We start from the raw sequence: 23,828 nt of genomic DNA on the forward strand, positions 1-23,828 counted from the left end.
TTTTTTTTTTTTTTTTTTGCTATAATTAATAATTAGAAATTAAGTAATTTGGTAATAGAAGTAGATGTTAAGTGTCATCACTTGTCGAAATTAATAATTATAATAATTTAGAACAGTCTAGAAAAAAAAATCAGCCTGAAGCAGGAGTCAAACCAGTAACTTCTATTTACTGTGCGATGCACTGCCCAAGTTATGCCAGCTGGATCTCCAAGCAACTCTTCACTTCCAAACACATTTAAATCTTTGATTAATTATGGGCAATCGTTTAGTTTAATATTAATACATTGGGCTTTGGAATATTTATGTGTGTAAACCATGCTGAGTAAAGCAATAGCTGGCTGAGTGCTATAGTGGAGTAGTACAGTACATAGGCCATGGGCATAGGAGTCGTCCCTAGTCAATGCCATGAGTAACTGTAAATGGTTATATCAAAGATTTAAATATGTCTGAGAGTGAAGAGTTGCTTGAAGATCCAAGTGACGTAACTGGACAGTGCACCACACGGTAAGTGGAGATTGTGAGTTCAATTTTCGCTCCAGGTGATTTTTTTTTCCAGACTGTTTTAAATTATTTAATAAATATTAAATTATTATAATTATTAATTTTGATAATAGATGGTACCTAACGTCTACCTCTAGTACCAAATTATTTTGTTTCTAATTATTAACTATAACAAAAATTAGCCCAATTAATTATGGCAATTGTTTGGTTTAGTATTAATACATCAGTCTTTGGATGTTTATATATAATAGTTAGTCAAAACATAATCTGAATAATTCAGCATTTAATAATTTATTATAAAATATTCAGGTTTGGTTATTCAGAAAGAATTCTACATGATTACAATAATCTTAAATTATTATAATTAATTTTTTGTATTGTAATTATGTTAATCATTATCCAAGTTTCACATTTGCCCATTACAATTTCTCAATGCATGCACTTCATGTCACATAGAACATCTAGCCAATACTCAAATTCTTCCTACACTCGCTGTGGCATATCTATTGTCACTCCTGCCATAACACCCATAATTCTACAGCTCTTGCAGATTATTCACATCGTTGCATGACGAGTGATTCAGACTTTGCAAACTGCAGAACACAAAGTGTCTTCTCTGTTGCAAAGTTGCCATTTTAGTTTATGGCCCTTCCTAGTGGTAGTAAATATCACATTTAAATGCAGATAGAAGAGAAGAATAGAATAATTGTCTAAGTTTTAAAAAACTTAGACAATTATTCTATTGATTGGTGCATGTCACACACATCTTGGATAATAATTAACATAATTACAGTAAATTAGAAAAGATAATTACAGGAATTTAAAATGACAGCATTCATTAAGGAAGACCTTGTACATTTAGAATGTATTTTTAAAATAAGTGATGCAGAAAGAAATGTTCTAATGTTTGAGATAGTATCTTCTAAACAGTGTTTTTCAACCTTTTTCTCATCATGGACAATAAAATTATGGATAATTTTACAGAGACTGATATATCTGATTATGAATTATGCTTATTTATTAAGCTTATATATGCTTATCTAGTACATATAGTAAGTCTAGATTAATATTTAAAAGTCATGTGTTACCAACTGTGTCAGCTTCAGTATGGTCAAATATTTTTCTGCAGGATGATAAAAGTTTATTGTGGACCTGAGGTTTAAAAACACTGTTCTAAACTATATAGCAGTAAGTATTGTGCTTTCAATGGCTGCTGTGGGGAATACAATGGTGTAGGTTGTGCAAAGGTCTTATGTCTTAATAAAGATTCCAGTCCTTTAATAACATGTGAGATTACTAGGAGGTGTTCTGTAATGAAGCAACGAAGAATGCTTTCAACATATATTGTAAGAGATGCTGATTTATTAACAACAGAATATAGCTGTAAACCTTGTTTGTGTAGATCTTTACAAAGGAAATATCAGACCACCTCCAAGTTTTATTTCTGTTTCAACAACATTCTATGGGGTATAATGCTGGTGCAGTTATATGCACCCACAGATTATGATAGTTATTCATTCTGAATTATAAACACACTCAAAAAACCAAAACTCCAGTAGTTTATAACACTAAACTTTACTGTCTAAATAAAAATGAACATTTTCAGATGTTTTAAAACAACTATCTTTAGGTTTTTACAAAAAATTTAAATGTGATGTGTGCAATCAGATGGCATTTTAAAAAATTTAAATTTGGCATCTGATTGCAAGCGTCACATTTGAATTTTGTAATAACCCAAAGACTGTTACTTTAAAGTAACCAAAAACATTCATTTTTATTTAGACAGTAGAGTTTAGTGTTATAAACTACTGGAATTTTGGTTCTTTGAGTGTATTTAAGAAAACATCCAGTTAAAGGTAATATATTATTCTGAATTATATGAATAGTCATAGAATAGAAATTATTATTCCCAAATAACAAAAAATTAATTCCTAAAATAATTTTTTACAACATTTCTTAAAGTAGGATAAATATGAAAAGTTTTCAACTAGCAATAATCGCACTTCGGCTCAAACCTCATTAGTAACGATATCGCCTCTGCGCAAAGGCGATATCGTTACTAATGAGGTTAGGCATTACTCCATGTTATGCCTAATTCAAATAATACTAGATTAATTAACCATCTATAAATCAATAAATCATCTAAATGTAATTACTAAACTCACCTTTGGATTTAAGTTGCCTAAATATAAATTAGTTGTATTAGGATCTCCAGTATCATAGGAGCCATAACTAGGATATCTATAATCGTCGGCTAAAAAAAATAAAGTATTATAATTTTAATACAAAAAAAATTTAAATTGTTCAAACGACTATGAAATTAGTACTATAAATATTAAGAAAAATCTATTTATATTTGTATAGTAAATGATATAGTTCACACAATTCAATATCTTTATAAAATTTTATTTCTTCTTCTTAAGAAGCAAATTAAAACATAAACTCAGATTACTTATTCTAAGATTGGTTTTTATTGTGTATAAAAAATTTTCTACAGTTTCAATTGCTTTCTTTGGATTCTCAACTCCAAAACTAAATTGCTTAGTTTTAGAATTTATAAACTTAATACTATTAAGTTTGTAAAAGTTTCAGAAATTTGGCTTTTCAATATTTATTCCTGAGAAAATTCTACTTAAAGTAATTTGATTTAAAACTAAAATAGTAAATTCATACTTTCTAAGAAAATTAAATATTTAGATATATTTAAAGTATTTATTAGTTAATATTTTTAGGATTTTTTGTTTTTTAGCATTATACACACCTCAAAAGTGAAATTGCAACACCACAAAGGAGTGCATGTAGCCACAAACAAATTGCAGGACTCAGTAAAAGTAACAGAGATATGCAAACAAGTAAGTTTTCATATGCATAGGGTCACATGGTACCCAGTTTTGGGCTCTAAAGACCAGCGGCCGACTTGGGCCATAAATGTTATCAGTGACAATTCATGGCAGCTGAACTTTTGAAGCATAGAAAATGCCTCAGAGATGAGAGCGAGCTGAATACCACCAGTTATCAACTGGAGAATGAAACCATATTATGGAGCTGCACAACCTCGGTTTGTCAATGTATGCAGTTGCCATGCAAATGATGTGACCATCATTCAGTGGTGTGTAACACAATGGATACAGGAACATCTGCAAACATAGCAGCAAAGAGGGAGTGGATTGCACTGGCACATAACAGAGTGTACAGACTGGCAGATTATTGCCAGAGAGCCCATCAAGACCCGTTTGCCACGGCATGTGACATCCATAGTTGTCTGTCATTATTAACAGGTGCATCTGTGTCCACCAAACCATTTACAACAAGTTGCATGAAGTTGGGGCTGCATGCAAAGCAATCAGCAACCGGGATGCCATTAACTGTTTGACACAGGGTTGCACGCCTGATGTGGTGTCATCATTCATTGCAACTGGACCACTGAATAAGAAATATTGTTTAAGGACAAATTCCACATCTATCTATAGAGGAGTGATGGCTTTAGACAGGTGTGGCAGTATTCTGAGAAATGCTACAAGCCAGCCTTTTTTTTGGTGAGCATTACACCAGCCCACACCAGGCATCATGTTTGATCAGTGGACAACCCTGGTGCATATTTCTGGTGCTCTGACATCAGATACATCACAAATTGTGTGGCCTATGATTTGGCCACTGGTGCAGGCCAACTCAACACAGTGTTCCAGCAAGATAATGCCCAACTACACATCGCAAGGTGAACTCACACCAGCCTGAACAGAATTCACATCCGTCTCTGGACAGTAGCCTTAATGGATCTCTCTCCCATCAAACACCTGTGAGACCTCATTCAACATGAGGCACACTGGGACCACTGCCACATACTATAGACAACATGTGCACTGAAGTGGACACAGCTTGGCAAGGTACTGTACATCCATTACTCACTTCATTGATAGTATACCTCTCCATATATTGGTCTGTTCATTGGGCCTTATTCGTAACTAAATAAACAGGTGTTTGTTGCATATCTTTGTTTGTTCTTTTAATGATTTGCATATCTCTATCACCTCTACCAGTCCTGCAATGTGCATGTTGCTAAGTGCATTCCTTTGTGATGCTGTGATTTAACTTTTAAGGAGTATAGTAACCTAATAAAGAATCCAACTGTTTGAATATTTCTGGATAATCTGTTGATCTATAGAAGCATTTAAAAATTTAAAAATTAATTACATCATATGATATCTAAATGTTAAAAAACTGCCAGATACTCATTTCTATGAAAGCCCATTTCCCAGTTACCCTTTATAAACACAAATAATGCATTCTTGATTATAATTAATGTTCATAATTACTGAAACATAAAGAATTTTTTTATTTTTAATTATTACTCTGTGTAAAGCATTTTCTATTTATTAGGATGATCAAAAAGTTTGTTTTTAAACAAAATTAATACTCAAATTTTATAAATTAAATAATGACTTTATTAAATTATATATGCACTTTTGTTTTCTATCCCTTTAGCTCATTTGTTGGGTAGATCCATTATCACATGTGCCATGAATTCTTAAAGACATTTCTTCAAAAAATTTCTCTAAATGGTTTTTTACATCATCTAACTTCTTCCTCTGAAAACTATTCAGAAACAATTGAAATAACTGATAACTGAAAACAAAAAACTGAGAGAATATAGGAGTGGCACAAAACATCCCATCCAAATTCCAATCATTTTTCTCAAATGGTCAAAGACAGATGCTGTCTAATGTTGTCATGCTGAAAAGTGGAACTCTTTCTTCATACTAATGTTGGCCATTTTTCTCTGATGGCTGCCTGCAGATTATCAAGTTTGGAACAATATTGTTCTATATTAAAGGTCTGATTTGAGGTAGCAATTCACAGTCGATAATTCCCTGCCAATTCTATCCTATTCTCAGTATAACCTTTCTTCGTGCTTTCTTCGCCAAACATTATCATAAAAAATCCATTTTTCATCTTGTAGTAACAAGTGAGAACTGGATTAATATTAATATCAAAAACAATAAAAAACAAAATATTTTTGACAAACTTGAGTAAGTTGAAAAATAATTCAGAAGATAGAATACAGAGTTAAAACAACTAAACTTAGTCTGATATTATTGGCTGCCTCCAACATGTGATCGATAATGTCAAACTAGGCTTTCGAGATGATGAAATAAAAATTGCAAAAATATCAAGGTAGCCTACAACCAAGCTTGCATTATATTCCAGCTCTGATTGGTCCAACTTAAAACACCTAGAAAAATTGGAAAATTTCAAGGCATCATTTAAAAACACAGTGATTAATTATAGAGTGGCAGAAACTTTCTCCCATGCATTAAGATCATTATTTGATTATCCTGTACACCTAATTTGACATCATCTATCACATGTCAGAGACAACCAAAGATATCACACTATGTTTGTTTTTTTTTAGTCCCGCATTCTATCTTCAAAATTACTTTTCACCAGTGAAACATAGGCAAATAAAGTCTTTCAGATTTCTCTCCCTCAACTGATGTGATTCCTACACATTGTAGTATGATATGTATCCAAAGTTGTGTAAATGAACAGCATCCAATCCCTGAGCAATAGATAACATGAACATAATTTTCCTGATGGTATAATGCAAGTTCTCTTGAATTAATGAGGCAATTGCATCATCATCAGCAAATGAACAAACTTTTTGATCAACACAATATTTATTTTAATCTGTGTAATGTATGTATAAATGTTAACATTTTCTTAAATGATCAATTACATATCAGAATACATTGAAACATAAATGGTAATTTGAGAATATACTAACATTCCATAATTTGAAAATGGAAACCAGCCTAATATTCAATACAGGGATTCTTAGAGATAAAAACATATAAATTTACAGATTTTTCTGATTAGAAATTATCATAATTAATATAATAACTACTTAAAATTATAAAATAATAAAACATATAAATTTGATATTAATCACTTGTTTCTTTAATGATTAATCATATATGTAACAAAACTATTTACATCAAAAAATTATTAAAATTATATTTTCAATTATAAAATAAAACTTTTACAACTATATGTAGGGAGTATTAAAAAACTCAGCTGCCAAAGGGTTAAAAATGTCTCCATGCAAATTTTTTTATATTTTCTATAATTTCATTATATAAATCACAATACTCTTTTCATTATTATAGAAATGTTTTATATGAGGTAATTTAAAATGAACTCTTTTTACCCTATGAGCACTAAGAAGCTCTTTTATTCCTTGCCCATCATACATTTAGCCAGGTCCAAATTGGGAAAAACCAGATGGAAAAGAATAAAACTAAATGCATCCAGAATTGACTACCAATAGAAAATTCCCAAGGTTTCTGGCACGGATTGGAATCTAAATCTCTCAAGTGATAAGCCAATGCCTTTATCACATCAGCCATCCAACCATATTATATAAGATTATAGATTAAAAAGTCTGAAAAAAATTTCTCTATACTGTAAATATAGTTCATTTGTTGTGTAGAGTATTGCAAAAACTTTAAAATATCTGACAAGAATGATCATTACATTAAAAAATATATCACATTATTTCCAAATAGAGTGCAACATTAATTCAAAAATAATCTTAAATATAAAGTACTCTCACACTTTCAAAGTGCTCTTGAACTGAAAAAGTCCAAACATGACAACATGCTTCAGTCATGCTTTTATTGCCCCAGAAAATATTGGTATGTTTGTGAATAACATATATGCATATAGAATATGCTAAATGGATACATTCTTGTTTTTACAGTAATTAAATATAACATATTGTATGAAAAATAATAAAATACAAAACATATAAATATATTTCATAAATCTTAATCTCTATTTTGAACATTTGAATAAAGAGCAAAATTAACTAGAAAGATGGAATAACAGAAAAATTCATTACAGATTAGTATAAGATTTATAAACAAACTAAAACAGGAAGTTAAATTATAGCAATTGCACGAGTCTGGGAGCATTCAAAAAGTTCCCAGAAAGTGATCATTATTTGTAAGCAGAATGCTATATTTATAATTAATTTATGCAAACATAAAATTGTCATGACTTGTTTGATTGAGTATTTGCATATACAGTTTTTTTATTCCCAAATTTAAAAAAAGACATTATAGGCATTTGCAGGCAGTTGATAGATTGAGTGAAACTTCTTTTAGTGTAGTGGCTAGAATCAATGAGCACCAATTTCTTCAGAAAGAGCTTAGAAGAACAATGACACCATATGGAACTTTCTTTTAAGTTAAATGGAATGAACACCAAAAAATACAGCACTATATTCAATTTGCTGTCTTTTTTATTTTCATTTTCCAGGAACTTTATGAACAACTCTCATATTATAATATATAGTGCATGTAATATATAATCATCATATGCATGTATATAATGACGTATTCTTTGATACCCCAAAGATAATTAAATGAAGTTAATGGAGAATTTTACATAAGCACAGATTTGACAGTCAGATATTTATTTGTGCCTTATCTATTACATGTTTTCCTTTATTTTTTATTAAGTTTTGTTTAGCTTCAAATTTAAAACAGTATTTAAAGTATTACAGCATCATAGACAAAATCTTCAATTTTACTAAATAAAATAAAAAAGATTAAGATAAAAAATAGTAATGTAATTAAGCCTTGGTTTTTAAGTGCAATTTCCATGTAATTCTGTTTATAAGCTTATCTATAATATATTTTTTTTTTCATAATGCTTCTATTAATATTTTTGAATACTATAAATTTTATCTCATTCAAAATATTGACTTTCATAATCTCAGCTGATTGCATTCCACACCATTTAAATGGCTTCATTTAAACACTTTTTTTTTTTTAAACAAAGTATAGAATAACCTCAATAATTTTAAACTATCATAATTTCATTTATTTAAATAAAATTCTCATCACAAACCATTTCAAGATGACTTATTTAAAATTAAAATAGAAAAAAAAAACCTTCACTTTGAAATATATACATTACTAAGACACAGTAGAATCCACTTGTAATTGGGCTGCAATTTGAAAAAATTATACATCTATAAATTCCCACTGTCAGCCGCCTGTCTTTCCTTAATCACCAGAATGGAGTTAGATAGATGAAATCTGAGACCAGATATGAAAATCTTAGGGGCAGAAGGCCCCAATTAACTATATACAAATGTCCAATACAAACCAGAAGTCATGTTATTTCAATTCAAAAATTTCCCCTGAAAGGTGTTAGATAGATGACCAGCACAGCTCTATTGTTAATGGAAAAGTATGATGTACGGGGGCAAGCCACTACTAATTTGAAGTAGAAAGCATATATTTTAAATTAAATTAATTAAAAATATGATTAGAAATTGCAGCCCAGCATTTAATTGCTCATTTATTTTAATTAATAATATAATGTCACAATGCATTCCTTTACTAAGGTTGTTTTGATTAGAAAGTTTGATGCTGTATTAAATTTTTGCCATTTAATATATCACCTAATAAGTCCAAGTTAATATTTTTCCTCTCTTTTTCTTATTAAAATAATATTTGCATAAATACAAAATTAATTTCACTTAAAATATTTATTAACTGCTTCTTTGCATAAATAAATCTTCCTATCTATGGTAAATCAATATCCATTAATAGTTAAACAAGGCAGTCTATATTTACAAGATTCAACAGCCTTAAATCTTGAAAACTAGTTTAAATCTCAAATAAGGGTTAATATTGTCTGAATAAACATTTGGACTTAAATTTATAAATCTGGAAATTTAATAAGGTTTTTGATGGCAAAAAAAATGTCTGCGAATTTGAACTTTTTTAGGTGATTGAAAAAATAAATTAAAATTCTATTCTTGAAAATAAAAATAAAGATTATCAACATAAAAAAATGGTCAACATTTCTTGCAACATAGCACATGAAAAAGTAGTTCCAGTTAGAGTCTCCGGCACTGCTGTATTGAAACGAGTGAGCAAACCATATCGATCAAGTGGAATGTTGTGTCAAACGAACACTGGCATTCTAAATTGTGAAAATCCACACACGTGGAAACAGAGGGAGAACATCAGCCATGCAATCTCTGCCATTGACGTCACTGCATTACACAGTATTCTAAACATGACTTGATCTGAGCAGCTGTATGTAGATGTAACAGGTGACCACTTTTAACATCTTCAATGCTGATACTAGAAGTCAGCTTCATGTTTATTACTGTATTATTATGTGTTTTTACTAAACTAAAGGCTGGGTCTACTTTTTCATGCATTACCCTGTATATACCAATTGTAAAAGCAGAAACCGTAAACTAAAGAATTGTAAAATGGCAGTCTATTGTACTGAATATAATTTGCAAATTCACTGTCTCTCCATATTATTATCATATAATTTCAATTTAATTAATTTCAATGAAGTAAGATATTCCTTCTTAATTTATAAAACAGCAATATTATACTAAGTGATCAATGTCCAGATTTATATCACAATTAGTACAAAAAATGTTTTTAACTCAATAAAAGATATTATATCTTGATATATGCTTTAATAATATCTGAAATAATTTATAATTAGATTGGGACAATTTGATTTTATATTTTTAACTATTTAATAGATAATAGCAATTAAATTAATTATTATATAAAGAATAATTATATTTAACTTATGATTATACACTTAGAGGAAATTTTATAATATTGAAGATATTGAGTTGAAAAAATCTTAAAAATATATAAAATAATAATAATAATAATAATAATAATAATAATGGAATAAGCTAATTTCATTGCATTATATGTTTAACTGTTTTAACATTTAAATACTTTAATAACTTAAATGCTACATAATCACATAACAATTTATTTTGTAGAATAAACAAGATCATAATTTTTATGTAAATTTTTAATTGTGTATGCACATAAATAGCAAAAATGTACCTATTATTTTAACTCTTGTTTTCAACTTATGTTTTTATTATTATTAAATAACAATTTTAACTTCACATAAATGATCTAGAACAGCCATCAACTGTAATTTTTTTTTTAAACTCATCAATACGAGAGTTGCTAAGACCATGTTTCTTTGCTATGTTCCACGGGAAGTGTAATTCTTTCTCCAGATATTCCCAAATAGAGCAAAGATCCACACAGATCCAGAATCATCATCTGAATCTGGATCTGTGTGGATCTTTTAATCATCTGGAGAAAAAGTTGAATTTTTTTATTTTAATCTTTACACACAAAAAAAAGTAACTTTTGAGATTTTGTTCCATCTTTGGTTAATAGAATATAGTGCATCAAGCATTTTAATTATTTAATCCATTATACTGATAATTGCATGTAAACCTTGAAAACAGTTTAGGCTTCTAAGAACTAAAATAAAGAACTTCTTCAATTAATCACTGTTGAGATTATTTATTTGATGGAGTTTGCTCATAATAACATGAGATTTTAATTTCACTAGAGAACGGAATGATGACCAGTTACGAAACATATTTTCCCTATTGATGACAAAACCAAGATGAAAGCATTTTGATGAAATTAATGACATTAATTAGAGTACGACTTCATAATTTTTTCCTCTAGTGGTTTTATAGATCTATGTGATATATAAATACTTTTATATTTTTATAAACATTATTTATTTATTTCTAAAACTTAATTTTGATCTGAACAAATTCTTAACCCTTTTGGTGCTGGGTTTTTCAAAATTAATATGCCTTACGAATTGAGATTCTGGTGAAAAAATGCCGTCACAGCTCAAGAGAAATAAATCGGTAAAGTTCCGAAATAACGTATTTGTTTCATTTGCAACTTACGACTTTTGTAAATATATATTCTTTTGTGGCAATTACACGAAATTTCAACTATTATTTTACCGAAGTGCTCCGTAACGAAAATTATTTAATAAACCCGGTAGCTTTCAAGCATAAAAACATATCTCAGGAGGACATACCTCTGTTTTTTTGTGAAAGTGAGGACGACGAATAGTCTGGCGAATCTGAAAATGATGAACATAATGAAGAATATTCAGAAAACAGTAATAGCAATAATAGTGTAATGTAGAGTAATAGTTTCAATAATGTAAATAGAATAAGGTTGTAATCCGTAAAAATAATTCTTCCGGAAAACAAATCTTATATTTAAAAATTAGATTGATTTTTTGGATTAGTATTAAAAAACAAAAAAAAATGCTTAAGAGTCTAAGTTAAAAGTAAAATTGAATTATTTACAAATAAATTTTGACTAAATATATTTTCTAATCATAATATGGAATAAAAACTTATAAAATAATCATATTATTATTGTATCTTGGAAAATAATAATGAACCGATCTAATCAATTTCAAATTAACACTTTACCTTGTAAGATATTAAAAACAATGACTAATTTGTAATTTTCAAATCATTCATTGTTAATGTCAGCATAAGATCCTGGGACTAATGACAAAGTTACAGAACATAAAAGAATTTTTTTCTCTAATATTATACACTTTTTTTGAATTTGTATATAATTTTCACATTTACAAATTTTTTTAAATAATTGCCTTGCCTAGTTTTAAAATATAACAAAATAAATATAGAACATTTGGGCTTATAATCTCTGCAGTATTTAAATTACACTGAAATATAATGCCTTCAGAACATAAAAGATGATGCCTGTGTATTCATTTAAGCCAATTTATAGTCCGACAACTGCGTGGAATTTTGAGGTCACTAGCCGTTACCAAAATTGACAAGAACGTTGTCCAGGTTATAGTCAAACCCTAGTCAGCAACTAACTCAACACAACATGGAATTGGCATCGAACATTACAACTGAACATCAATCAACTTTAGAGTTATCGCAGAGACCAGAAGTGTGCACCTACAGTTTGACACTTAGAAGTGCAAAAGAGAATGGACGTAGCGGAACTGTTGCGACATCGGGCTGCCGTCAAACCATAAATTGACCATTTCTCCTACATATGTATTTAAATGCATCAATAATATCTCAGAGATTAAAAACATTTAAATATTTTACATTTATTTTGCTACATTTTAATAATTTAATGCTGCAAGAGGTTTGTTAAAAAATTTTATTTATTNATCTTAAATTATTATAATTAATTTTTTGTATTGTAATTATGTTAATCATTATCCAAGTTTCACATTTGCCCATTACAATTTCTCAATGCATGCACTTCATGTCACATAGAACATCTAGCCAATACTCAAATTCTTCCTACACTCGCTGTGGCATATCTATTGTCACTCCTGCCATAACACCCATAATTCTACAGCTCTTGCAGATTATTCACATCGTTGCATGACGAGTGATTCAGACTTTGCAAACTGCAGAACACAAAGTGTCTTCTCTGTTGCAAAGTTGCCATTTTAGTTTATGGCCCTTCCTAGTGGTAGTAAATATCACATTTAAATGCAGATAGAAGAGAAGAATAGAATAATTGTCTAAGTTTTAAAAAACTTAGACAATTATTCTATTGATTGGTGCATGTCACACACATCTTGGATAATAATTAACATAATTACAGTAAATTAGAAAAGATAATTACAGGAATTTAAAATGACAGCATTCATTAAGGAAGACCTTGTACATTTAGAATGTATTTTTAAAATAAGTGATGCAGAAAGAAATGTTCTAATGTTTGAGATAGTATCTTCTAAACAGTGTTTTTCAACCTTTTTCTCATCATGGACAATAAAATTATGGATAATTTTACAGAGACTGATATATCTGATTATGAATTATGCTTATTTATTAAGCTTATATATGCTTATCTAGTACATATAGTAAGTCTAGATTAATATTTAAAAGTCATGTGTTACCAACTGTGTCAGCTTCAGTATGGTCAAATATTTTTCTGCAGGATGATAAAAGTTTATTGTGGACCTGAGGTTTAAAAACACTGTTCTAAACTATATAGCAGTAAGTATTGTGCTTTCAATGGCTGCTGTGGGGAATACAATGGTGTAGGTTGTGCAAAGGTCTTATGTCTTAATAAAGATTCCAGTCCTTTAATAACATGTGAGATTACTAGGAGGTGTTCTGTAATGAAGCAACGAAGAATGCTTTCAACATATATTGTAAGAGATGCTGATTTATTAACAACAGAATATAGCTGTAAACCTTGTTTGTGTAGATCTTTACAAAGGAAATATCAGACCACCTCCAAGTTTTATTTCTGTTTCAACAACATTCTATGGGGTATAATGCTGGTGCAGTTATATGCACCCACAGATTATGATAGTTATTCATTCTGAATTATAAACACACTCAAAAAACCAAAACTCCAGTAGTTTATAACACTAAACTTTACTGTCTAAATAAAAATGAACATTTTCAGATGTTTTAAAACAACTATCTTTAGGTTTTTACAAAAAATTTAAATGTGATGTGTGCAATCAGATGGCATTTTAAAAAATTTAAATTTGGCATCTGATTGCAAGCGTCACATTTGAATTTTGTAATAACCCAAAGACTGTTACTTTAAAGTAACCAAAAACATTCATTTTTATTTAGACAGTAGAGTTTAGTGTTATAAACTACTGGAATTTTGGTTCTTTGAGTGTATTTAAGAAAACATCCAGTTAAAGGTAATATATTATTCTGAATTATATGAATAGTCATAGAATAGAAATTATTATTCCCAAATAACAAAAAATTAATTCCTAAAATAATTTTTTACAACATTTCTTAAAGTAGGATAAATATGAAAAGTTTTCAACTAGCAATAATCGCACTTCGGCTCAAACCTCATTAGTAACGATATCGCCTCTGCGCAAAGGCGATATCGTTACTAATGAGGTTAGGCATTACTCCATGTTATGCCTAATTCAAATAATACTAGATTAATTAACCATCTATAAATCAATAAATCATCTAAATGTAATTACTAAACTCACCTTTGGATTTAAGTTGCCTAAATATAAATTAGTTGTATTAGGATCTCCAGTATCATAGGAGCCATAACTAGGATATCTATAATCGTCGGCTAAAAAAAATAAAGTATTATAATTTTAATACAAAAAAAATTTAAATTGTTCAAACGACTATGAAATTAGTACTATAAATATTAAGAAAAATCTATTTATATTTGTATAGTAAATGATATAGTTCACACAATTCAATATCTTTATAAAATTTTATTTCTTCTTCTTAAGAAGCAAATTAAAACATAAACTCAGATTACTTATTCTAAGATTGGTTTTTATTGTGTATAAAAAATTTTCTACAGTTTCAATTGCTTTCTTTGGATTCTCAACTCCAAAACTAAATTGCTTAGTTTTAGAATTTATAAACTTAATACTATTAAGTTTGTAAAAGTTTCAGAAATTTGGCTTTTCAATATTTATTCCTGAGAAAATTCTACTTAAAGTAATTTGATTTAAAACTAAAATAGTAAATTCATACTTTCTAAGAAAATTAAATATTTAGATATATTTAAAGTATTTATTAGTTAATATTTTTAGGATTTTTTGTTTTTTAGCATTATACACACCTCAAAAGTGAAATTGCAACACCACAAAGGAGTGCATGTAGCCACAAACAAATTGCAGGACTCAGTAAAAGTAACAGAGATATGCAAACAAGTAAGTTTTCATATGCATAGGGTCACATGGTACCCAGTTTTGGGCTCTAAAGACCAGCGGCCGACTTGGGCCATAAATGTTATCAGTGACAATTCATGGCAGCTGAACTTTTGAAGCATAGAAAATGCCTCAGAGATGAGAGCGAGCTGAATACCACCAGTTATCAACTGGAGAATGAAACCATATTATGGAGCTGCACAACCTCGGTTTGTCAATGTATGCAGTTGCCATGCAAATGATGTGACCATCATTCAGTGGTGTGTAACACAATGGATACAGGAACATCTGCAAACATAGCAGCAAAGAGGGAGTGGATTGCACTGGCACATAACAGAGTGTACAGACTGGCAGATTATTGCCAGAGAGCCCATCAAGACCCGTTTGCCACGGCATGTGACATCCATAGTTGTCTGTCATTATTAACAGGTGCATCTGTGTCCACCAAACCATTTACAACAAGTTGCATGAAGTTGGGGCTGCATGCAAAGCAATCAGCAACCGGGATGCCATTAACTGTTTGACACAGGGTTGCACGCCTGATGTGGTGTCATCATTCATTGCAACTGGACCACTGAATAAGAAATATTGTTTAAGGACAAATTCCACATCTATCTATAGAGGAGTGATGGCTTTAGACAGGTGTGGCAGTATTCTGAGAAATGCTACAAGCCAGCCTTTTTTTTGGTGAGCATTACACCAGCCCACACCAGGCATCATGTTTGATCAGTGGACAACCCTGGTGCATATTTCTGGTGCTCTGACATCAGATACATCACAAATTGTGTGGCCTATGATTTGGCCACTGGTGCAGGCCAACTCAACACAGTGTTCCAGCAAGATAATGCCCAACTACACATCGCAAGGTGAACTCACACCAGCCTGAACAGAATTCACATCCGTCTCTGGACAGTAGCCTTAATGGATCTCTCTCCCATCAAACACCTGTGAGACCTCATTCAACATGAGGCACACTGGGACCACTGCCACATACTATAGACAACATGTGCACTGAAGTGGACACAGCTTGGCAAGGTACTGTACATCCATTACTCACTTCATTGATAGTATACCTCTCCATATATTGGTCTGTTCATTGGGCCTTATTCGTAACTAAATAAACAGGTGTTTGTTGCATATCTTTGTTTGTTCTTTTAATGATTTGCATATCTCTATCACCTCTACCAGTCCTGCAATGTGCATGTTGCTAAGTGCATTCCTTTGTGATGCTGTGATTTAACTTTTAAGGAGTATAGTAACCTAATAAAGAATCCAACTGTTTGAATATTTCTGGATAATCTGTTGATCTATAGAAGCATTTAAAAATTTAAAAATTAATTACATCATATGATATCTAAATGTTAAAAAACTGCCAGATACTCATTTCTATGAAAGCCCATTTCCCAGTTACCCTTTATAAACACAAATAATGCATTCTTGATTATAATTAATGTTCATAATTACTGAAACATAAAGAATTTTTTTATTTTTAATTATTACTCTGTGTAAAGCATTTTCTATTTATTAGGATGATCAAAAAGTTTGTTTTTAAACAAAATTAATACTCAAATTTTATAAATTAAATAATGACTTTATTAAATTATATATGCACTTTTGTTTTCTATCCCTTTAGCTCATTTGTTGGGTAGATCCATTATCACATGTGCCATGAATTCTTAAAGACATTTCTTCAAAAAATTTCTCTAAATGGTTTTTTACATCATCTAACTTCTTCCTCTGAAAACTATTCAGAAACAATTGAAATAACTGATAACTGAAAACAAAAAACTGAGAGAATATAGGAGTGGCACAAAACATCCCATCCAAATTCCAATCATTTTTCTCAAATGGTCAAAGACAGATGCTGTCTAATGTTGTCATGCTGAAAAGTGGAACTCTTTCTTCATACTAATGTTGGCCATTTTTCTCTGATGGCTGCCTGCAGATTATCAAGTTTGGAACAATATTGTTCTATATTAAAGGTCTGATTTGAGGTAGCAATTCACAGTCGATAATTCCCTGCCAATTCTATCCTATTCTCAGTATAACCTTTCTTCGTGCTTTCTTCGCCAAACATTATCATAAAAAATCCATTTTTCATCTTGTAGTAACAAGTGAGAACTGGATTAATATTAATATCAAAAACAATAAAAAACAAAATATTTTTGACAAACTTGAGTAAGTTGAAAAATAATTCAGAAGATAGAATACAGAGTTAAAACAACTAAACTTAGTCTGATATTATTGGCTGCCTCCAACATGTGATCGATAATGTCAAACTAGGCTTTCGAGATGATGAAATAAAAATTGCAAAAATATCAAGGTAGCCTACAACCAAGCTTGCATTATATTCCAGCTCTGATTGGTCCAACTTAAAACACCTAGAAAAATTGGAAAATTTCAAGGCATCATTTAAAAACACAGTGATTAATTATAGAGTGGCAGAAACTTTCTCCCATGCATTAAGATCATTATTTGATTATCCTGTACACCTAATTTGACATCATCTATCACATGTCAGAGACAACCAAAGATATCACACTATGTTTGTTTTTTTTTAGCCCCGCATTCTATCTTCAAAATTACTTTTCACCAGTGAAACATAGGCAAATAAAGTCTTTCAGATTTCTCTCCCTCAACTGATGTGATTCCTACACATTGTAGTATGATATGTATCCAAAGTTGTGTAAATGAACAGCATCCAATCCCTGAGCAATAGATAACATGAACATAATTTTCCTGATGGTATAATGCAAGTTCTCTTGAATTAATGAGGCAATTGCATCATCATCAGCAAATGAACAAACTTTTTGATCAACACAATATTTATTTTAATCTGTGTAATGTATGTATAAATGTTAACATTTTCTTAAATGATCAATTACATATCAGAATACATTGAAACATAAATGGTAATTTGAGAATATACTAACATTCCATAATTTGAAAATGGAAACCAGCCTAATATTCAATACAGGGATTCTTAGAGATAAAAACATATAAATTTACAGATTTTTCTGATTAGAAATTATCATAATTAATATAATAACTACTTAAAATTATAAAATAATAAAACATATAAATTTGATATTAATCACTTGTTTCTTTAATGATTAATCATATATGTAACAAAACTATTTACATCAAAAAATTATTAAAATTATATTTTCAATTATAAAATAAAACTTTTACAACTATATGTAGGGAGTATTAAAAAACTCAGCTGCCAAAGGGTTAAAAATGTCTCCATGCAAATTTTTTTATATTTTCTATAATTTCATTATATAAATCACAATACTCTTTTCATTATTATAGAAATGTTTTATATGAGGTAATTTAAAATGAACTCTTTTTACCCTATGAGCACTAAGAAGCTCTTTTATTCCTTGCCCATCATACATTTAGCCAGGTCCAAATTGGGAAAAACCAGATGGAAAAGAATAAAACTAAATGCATCCAGAATTGACTACCAATAGAAAATTCCCAAGGTTTCTGGCACGGATTGGAATCTAAATCTCTCAAGTGATAAGCCAATGCCTTTATCACATCAGCCATCCAACCATATTATATAAGATTATAGATTAAAAAGTCTGAAAAAAATTTCTCTATACTGTAAATATAGTTCATTTGTTGTGTAGAGTATTGCAAAAACTTTAAAATATCTGACAAGAATGATCATTACATTAAAAAATATATCACATTATTTCCAAATAGAGTGCAACATTAATTCAAAAATAATCTTAAATATAAAGTACTCTCACACTTTCAAAGTGCTCTTGAACTGAAAAAGTCCAAACATGACAACATGCTTCAGTCATGCTTTTATTGCCCCAGAAAATATTGGTATGTTTGTGAATAACATATATGCATATAGAATATGCTAAATGGATACATTCTTGTTTTTACAGTAATTAAATATAACATATTGTATGAAAAATAATAAAATACAAAACATATAAATATATTTCATAAATCTTAATCTCTATTTTGAACATTTGAATAAAGAGCAAAATTAACTAGAAAGATGGAATAACAGAAAAATTCATTACAGATTAGTATAAGATTTATAAACAAACTAAAACAGGAAGTTAAATTATAGCAATTGCACGAGTCTGGGAGCATTCAAAAAGTTCCCAGAAAGTGATCATTATTTGTAAGCAGAATGCTATATTTATAATTAATTTATGCAAACATAAAATTGTCATGACTTGTTTGATTGAGTATTTGCATATACAGTTTTTTTATTCCCAAATTTAAAAAAAGACATTATAGGCATTTGCAGGCAGTTGATAGATTGAGTGAAACTTCTTTTAGTGTAGTGGCTAGAATCAATGAGCACCAATTTCTTCAGAAAGAGCTTAGAAGAACAATGACACCATATGGAACTTTCTTTTAAGTTAAATGGAATGAACACCAAAAAATACAGCACTATATTCAATTTGCTGTCTTTTTTATTTTCATTTTCCAGGAACTTTATGAACAACTCTCATATTATAATATATAGTGCATGTAATATATAATCATCATATGCATGTATATAATGACGTATTCTTTGATACCCCAAAGATAATTAAATGAAGTTAATGGAGAATTTTACATAAGCACAGATTTGACAGTCAGATATTTATTTGTGCCTTATCTATTACATGTTTTCCTTTATTTTTTATTAAGTTTTGTTTAGCTTCAAATTTAAAACAGTATTTAAAGTATTACAGCATCATAGACAAAATCTTCAATTTTACTAAATAAAATAAAAAAGATTAAGATAAAAAATAGTAATGTAATTAAGCCTTGGTTTTTAAGTGCAATTTCCATGTAATTCTGTTTATAAGCTTATCTATAATATATTTTTTTTTTCATAATGCTTCTATTAATATTTTTGAATACTATAAATTTTATCTCATTCAAAATATTGACTTTCATAATCTCAGCTGATTGCATTCCACACCATTTAAATGGCTTCATTTAAACACTTTTTTTTTTTTAAACAAAGTATAGAATAACCTCAATAATTTTAAACTATCATAATTTCATTTATTTAAATAAAATTCTCATCACAAACCATTTCAAGATGACTTATTTAAAATTAAAATAGAAAAAAAAAACCTTCACTTTGAAATATATACATTACTAAGACACAGTAGAATCCACTTGTAATTGGGCTGCAATTTGAAAAAATTATACATCTATAAATTCCCACTGTCAGCCGCCTGTCTTTCCTTAATCACCAGAATGGAGTTAGATAGATGAAATCTGAGACCAGATATGAAAATCTTAGGGGCAGAAGGCCCCAATTAACTATATACAAATGTCCAATACAAACCAGAAGTCATGTTATTTCAATTCAAAAATTTCCCCTGAAAGGTGTTAGATAGATGACCAGCACAGCTCTATTGTTAATGGAAAAGTATGATGTACGGGGGCAAGCCACTACTAATTTGAAGTAGAAAGCATATATTTTAAATTAAATTAATTAAAAATATGATTAGAAATTGCAGCCCAGCATTTAATTGCTCATTTATTTTAATTAATAATATAATGTCACAATGCATTCCTTTACTAAGGTTGTTTTGATTAGAAAGTTTGATGCTGTATTAAATTTTTGCCATTTAATATATCACCTAATAAGTCCAAGTTAATATTTTTCCTCTCTTTTTCTTATTAAAATAATATTTGCATAAATACAAAATTAATTTCACTTAAAATATTTATTAACTGCTTCTTTGCATAAATAAATCTTCCTATCTATGGTAAATCAATATCCATTAATAGTTAAACAAGGCAGTCTATATTTACAAGATTCAACAGCCTTAAATCTTGAAAACTAGTTTAAATCTCAAATAAGGGTTAATATTGTCTGAATAAACATTTGGACTTAAATTTATAAATCTGGAAATTTAATAAGGTTTTTGATGGCAAAAAAAATGTCTGCGAATTTGAACTTTTTTAGGTGATTGAAAAAATAAATTAAAATTCTATTCTTGAAAATAAAAATAAAGATTATCAACATAAAAAAATGGTCAACATTTCTTGCAACATAGCACATGAAAAAGTAGTTCCAGTTAGAGTCTCCGGCACTGCTGTATTGAAACGAGTGAGCAAACCATATCGATCAAGTGGAATGTTGTGTCAAACGAACACTGGCATTCTAAATTGTGAAAATCCACACACGTGGAAACAGAGGGAGAACATCAGCCATGCAATCTCTGCCATTGACGTCACTGCATTACACAGTATTCTAAACATGACTTGATCTGAGCAGCTGTATGTAGATGTAACAGGTGACCACTTTTAACATCTTCAATGCTGATACTAGAAGTCAGCTTCATTTTTATTACTGTATTATTATGTGTTTTTACTAAACTAAAGGCTGGGTCTACTTTTTCATGCATTACCCTGTATATACCAATTGTAAAAGCAGAAACCGTAAACTAAAGAATTGTAAAATGGCAGTCTATTGTACTGAATATAATTTGCAAATTCACTGTCTCTCCATATTATTATCATATAATTTCAATTTAATTAATTTCAATGAAGTAAGATATTCCTTCTTAATTTATAAAACAGCAATATTATACTAAGTGATCAATGTCCAGATTTATATCACAATTAGTACAAAAAATGTTTTTAACTCAATAAAAGATATTATATCTTGATATATGCTTTAATAATATCTGAAATAATTTATAATTAGATTGGGACAATTTGATTTTATATTTTTAACTATTTAATAGATAATAGCAATTAAATTAATTATTATATAAAGAATAATTATATTTAACTTATGATTATACACTTAGAGGAAATTTTATAATATTGAAGATATTGAGTTGAAAAAATCTTAAAAATATATAAAATAATAATAATAATAATTTACTCTGCGGTTATGTTAACTTTAACAATTATTTTTTGGGTCAATTACTAGTCTATCAGTTACAGCCTCGAGTATAATTGTGATAGAGAAAATCTTGCTTCTATCGCTGCTAGCGGTTTGTAGTTTCTTCTATATCCATTCACTCTTAGAAAGAACGAAAAAAACTAATAATAAACATCCTCTGAAAAGGTACAGTCCTTCAAGAAAGAAAAATTGATAAAATAAGGAAGAAAAATCGATAAAACAGTACAATATACTTTTATTCGCAATTTTCTAATTAAAATAAATAAAATAGAATAATTTTCACATATAAACAAAATGATAAAGATTAAATTTCTAGATTTAATACATAAAAAATCACATAAATTGTACAATTATGGAATATTCAAGACATTTTCTGTAGAAGATTCTTAGGTAATCGAGGTTGTTTTCAGCGAAGTAGCCATAAATTTAATATGTTTTTATATTAACATTTTATTTTACGATAATTTATATAAAATAATATTCTATATAGCTCTTAAGAGCATATCTCTAAATGGTTTAAGAAGAAATGATCAAAGAAGCGAATTGTTTCTCTTATTAAATTGCAGACGTAAAGATTCCCACTGTCGTCCGTCTATCCGTCTGTCCTTTTTAATATCTAGAACGGAGTTAGATGAAAATCGAGACCAGATATGGAAAACTTTAGCCATTAAGGTTATTTCAATTCAAAATTTTCTCCACTACGGAGTTCGATAGATGACTGGCATGACTGCTGTTAAGAGGAAAAGTATGATATACAGGGGCTAGATAATATTAAAATCGAGAGCATATCATTAATATAATATATATTATATATATATTAATGACACACTCGAGATCTAAATTGTACATTAAATAAGAGAAACGATTCGTTGCTTTAAATATTTTCTGAAACATATTTATTTAATTAATTTATTTTATAAAATCATCTTATACTGCAAGTTATAATTGAAATTATATTTAATTTTTGTAGAATATTCTCGTGGTTTGTATGCATAGACAACAGTGCATACGTATGCACGTATACACACATAACATGCGCATCTAAACATTCAACGATTTTATATATACCGAATGATTGTAATTAAATTACTCCTATTCGATGCTGTCTACAAGAGACACTTAACAATTCAAATTCAATTAAATTTGATACGTTGACGTTTCAGGACAAGCGAAAGACAAAAAATAGTACCAAAACTTACTACTACGGCACTTTTCGCGCTGCAAGCAACACTTATGCTATAAAGAGACCTCAGAATGCAGAAAACACTGCTCAAGATGGTCACCATTCTGAAGGTATAAAACCTGAAGACGATCAACCGTCTGTACAATGATCGATCGTGATTGATCCTCTGTAATGCTTCTCGCATGCATGTCTTTCCAACTGCCAAATTTGCATTGAGTCCTTAATAAACCACATCTTTTAAGTGTCCTCCACAACCAAAAATCACACGGATCGAGATTCAAAAATTATATAATGGTGAGGTTTAGAAATAAATCCTTATTTTTTAGTATTGTCTTTCGCATGTCCTTCGTTGCATTTCGACTGCTAAATAACTATCCAGACAGCGCTAAATAGGGGTACTTTAATGATGATTAGTCGTTATATAGAATCATGTCTTTATGTGTGTGCTTGTCGTAAATACACACACACGTACACTATCTATACACATACAAGTACGCACTGTACATTGTAAGTATAGTATTGTAAAGAAAAACATCCTTCATGTCGAGATGTTTACATGAATTTTTATTTATCCTCCCTGAAATAAATTCAAATTTCTAACCAATTTGAGTAAATTTAAATAAATATACAAAAAAAAATTTACGATTTACTAACGTAAAGTAGGGATTTAAATACGAATTTTATATTCAT

At 29.3% G+C, this 23,828-nt stretch overlaps 1 protein-coding gene and 2 non-coding genes across 3 annotated transcripts in view; all 3 read right to left on the reverse strand.

Annotated features, from left to right (window-relative positions):
- Positions 1 to 23,828, reverse strand: part of LOC111626852 (U2 snRNP-associated SURP motif-containing protein-like) — a 224,805-nt gene that overhangs the window by 141,950 nt on the left and 59,027 nt on the right. Inside the window, exons 7-8 of the mRNA XM_023370376.1 lie at positions 11,425 to 11,469; positions 2,651 to 2,755 (exon numbers count right to left, since the gene is read on the reverse strand). Coding sequence (XP_023226144.1) covers positions 2,651 to 2,755; positions 11,425 to 11,469 — 150 coding nt within the window. The remainder of the gene's footprint in view (positions 1 to 2,650; positions 2,756 to 11,424; positions 11,470 to 23,828) is intronic.
- LOC111627362 lies at positions 2,406 to 2,550 on the reverse strand. The gene has a single exon (XR_002756987.1). It is a non-coding gene; the product is annotated as a U4 spliceosomal RNA (small nuclear RNA).
- Positions 14,113 to 14,257, reverse strand: LOC111627365. Its single transcript, XR_002756988.1, has one exon. It is a non-coding gene; the product is annotated as a U4 spliceosomal RNA (small nuclear RNA).

Source organism: Centruroides sculpturatus, unplaced genomic scaffold, assembly GCF_000671375.1.
Source record: "Centruroides sculpturatus isolate CEXI.00-Female unplaced genomic scaffold, Cexi_2.0 scaffold33, whole genome shotgun sequence".
In the NCBI taxonomy this organism is placed as follows: domain Eukaryota; kingdom Metazoa; phylum Arthropoda; class Arachnida; order Scorpiones; family Buthidae; genus Centruroides; species Centruroides sculpturatus.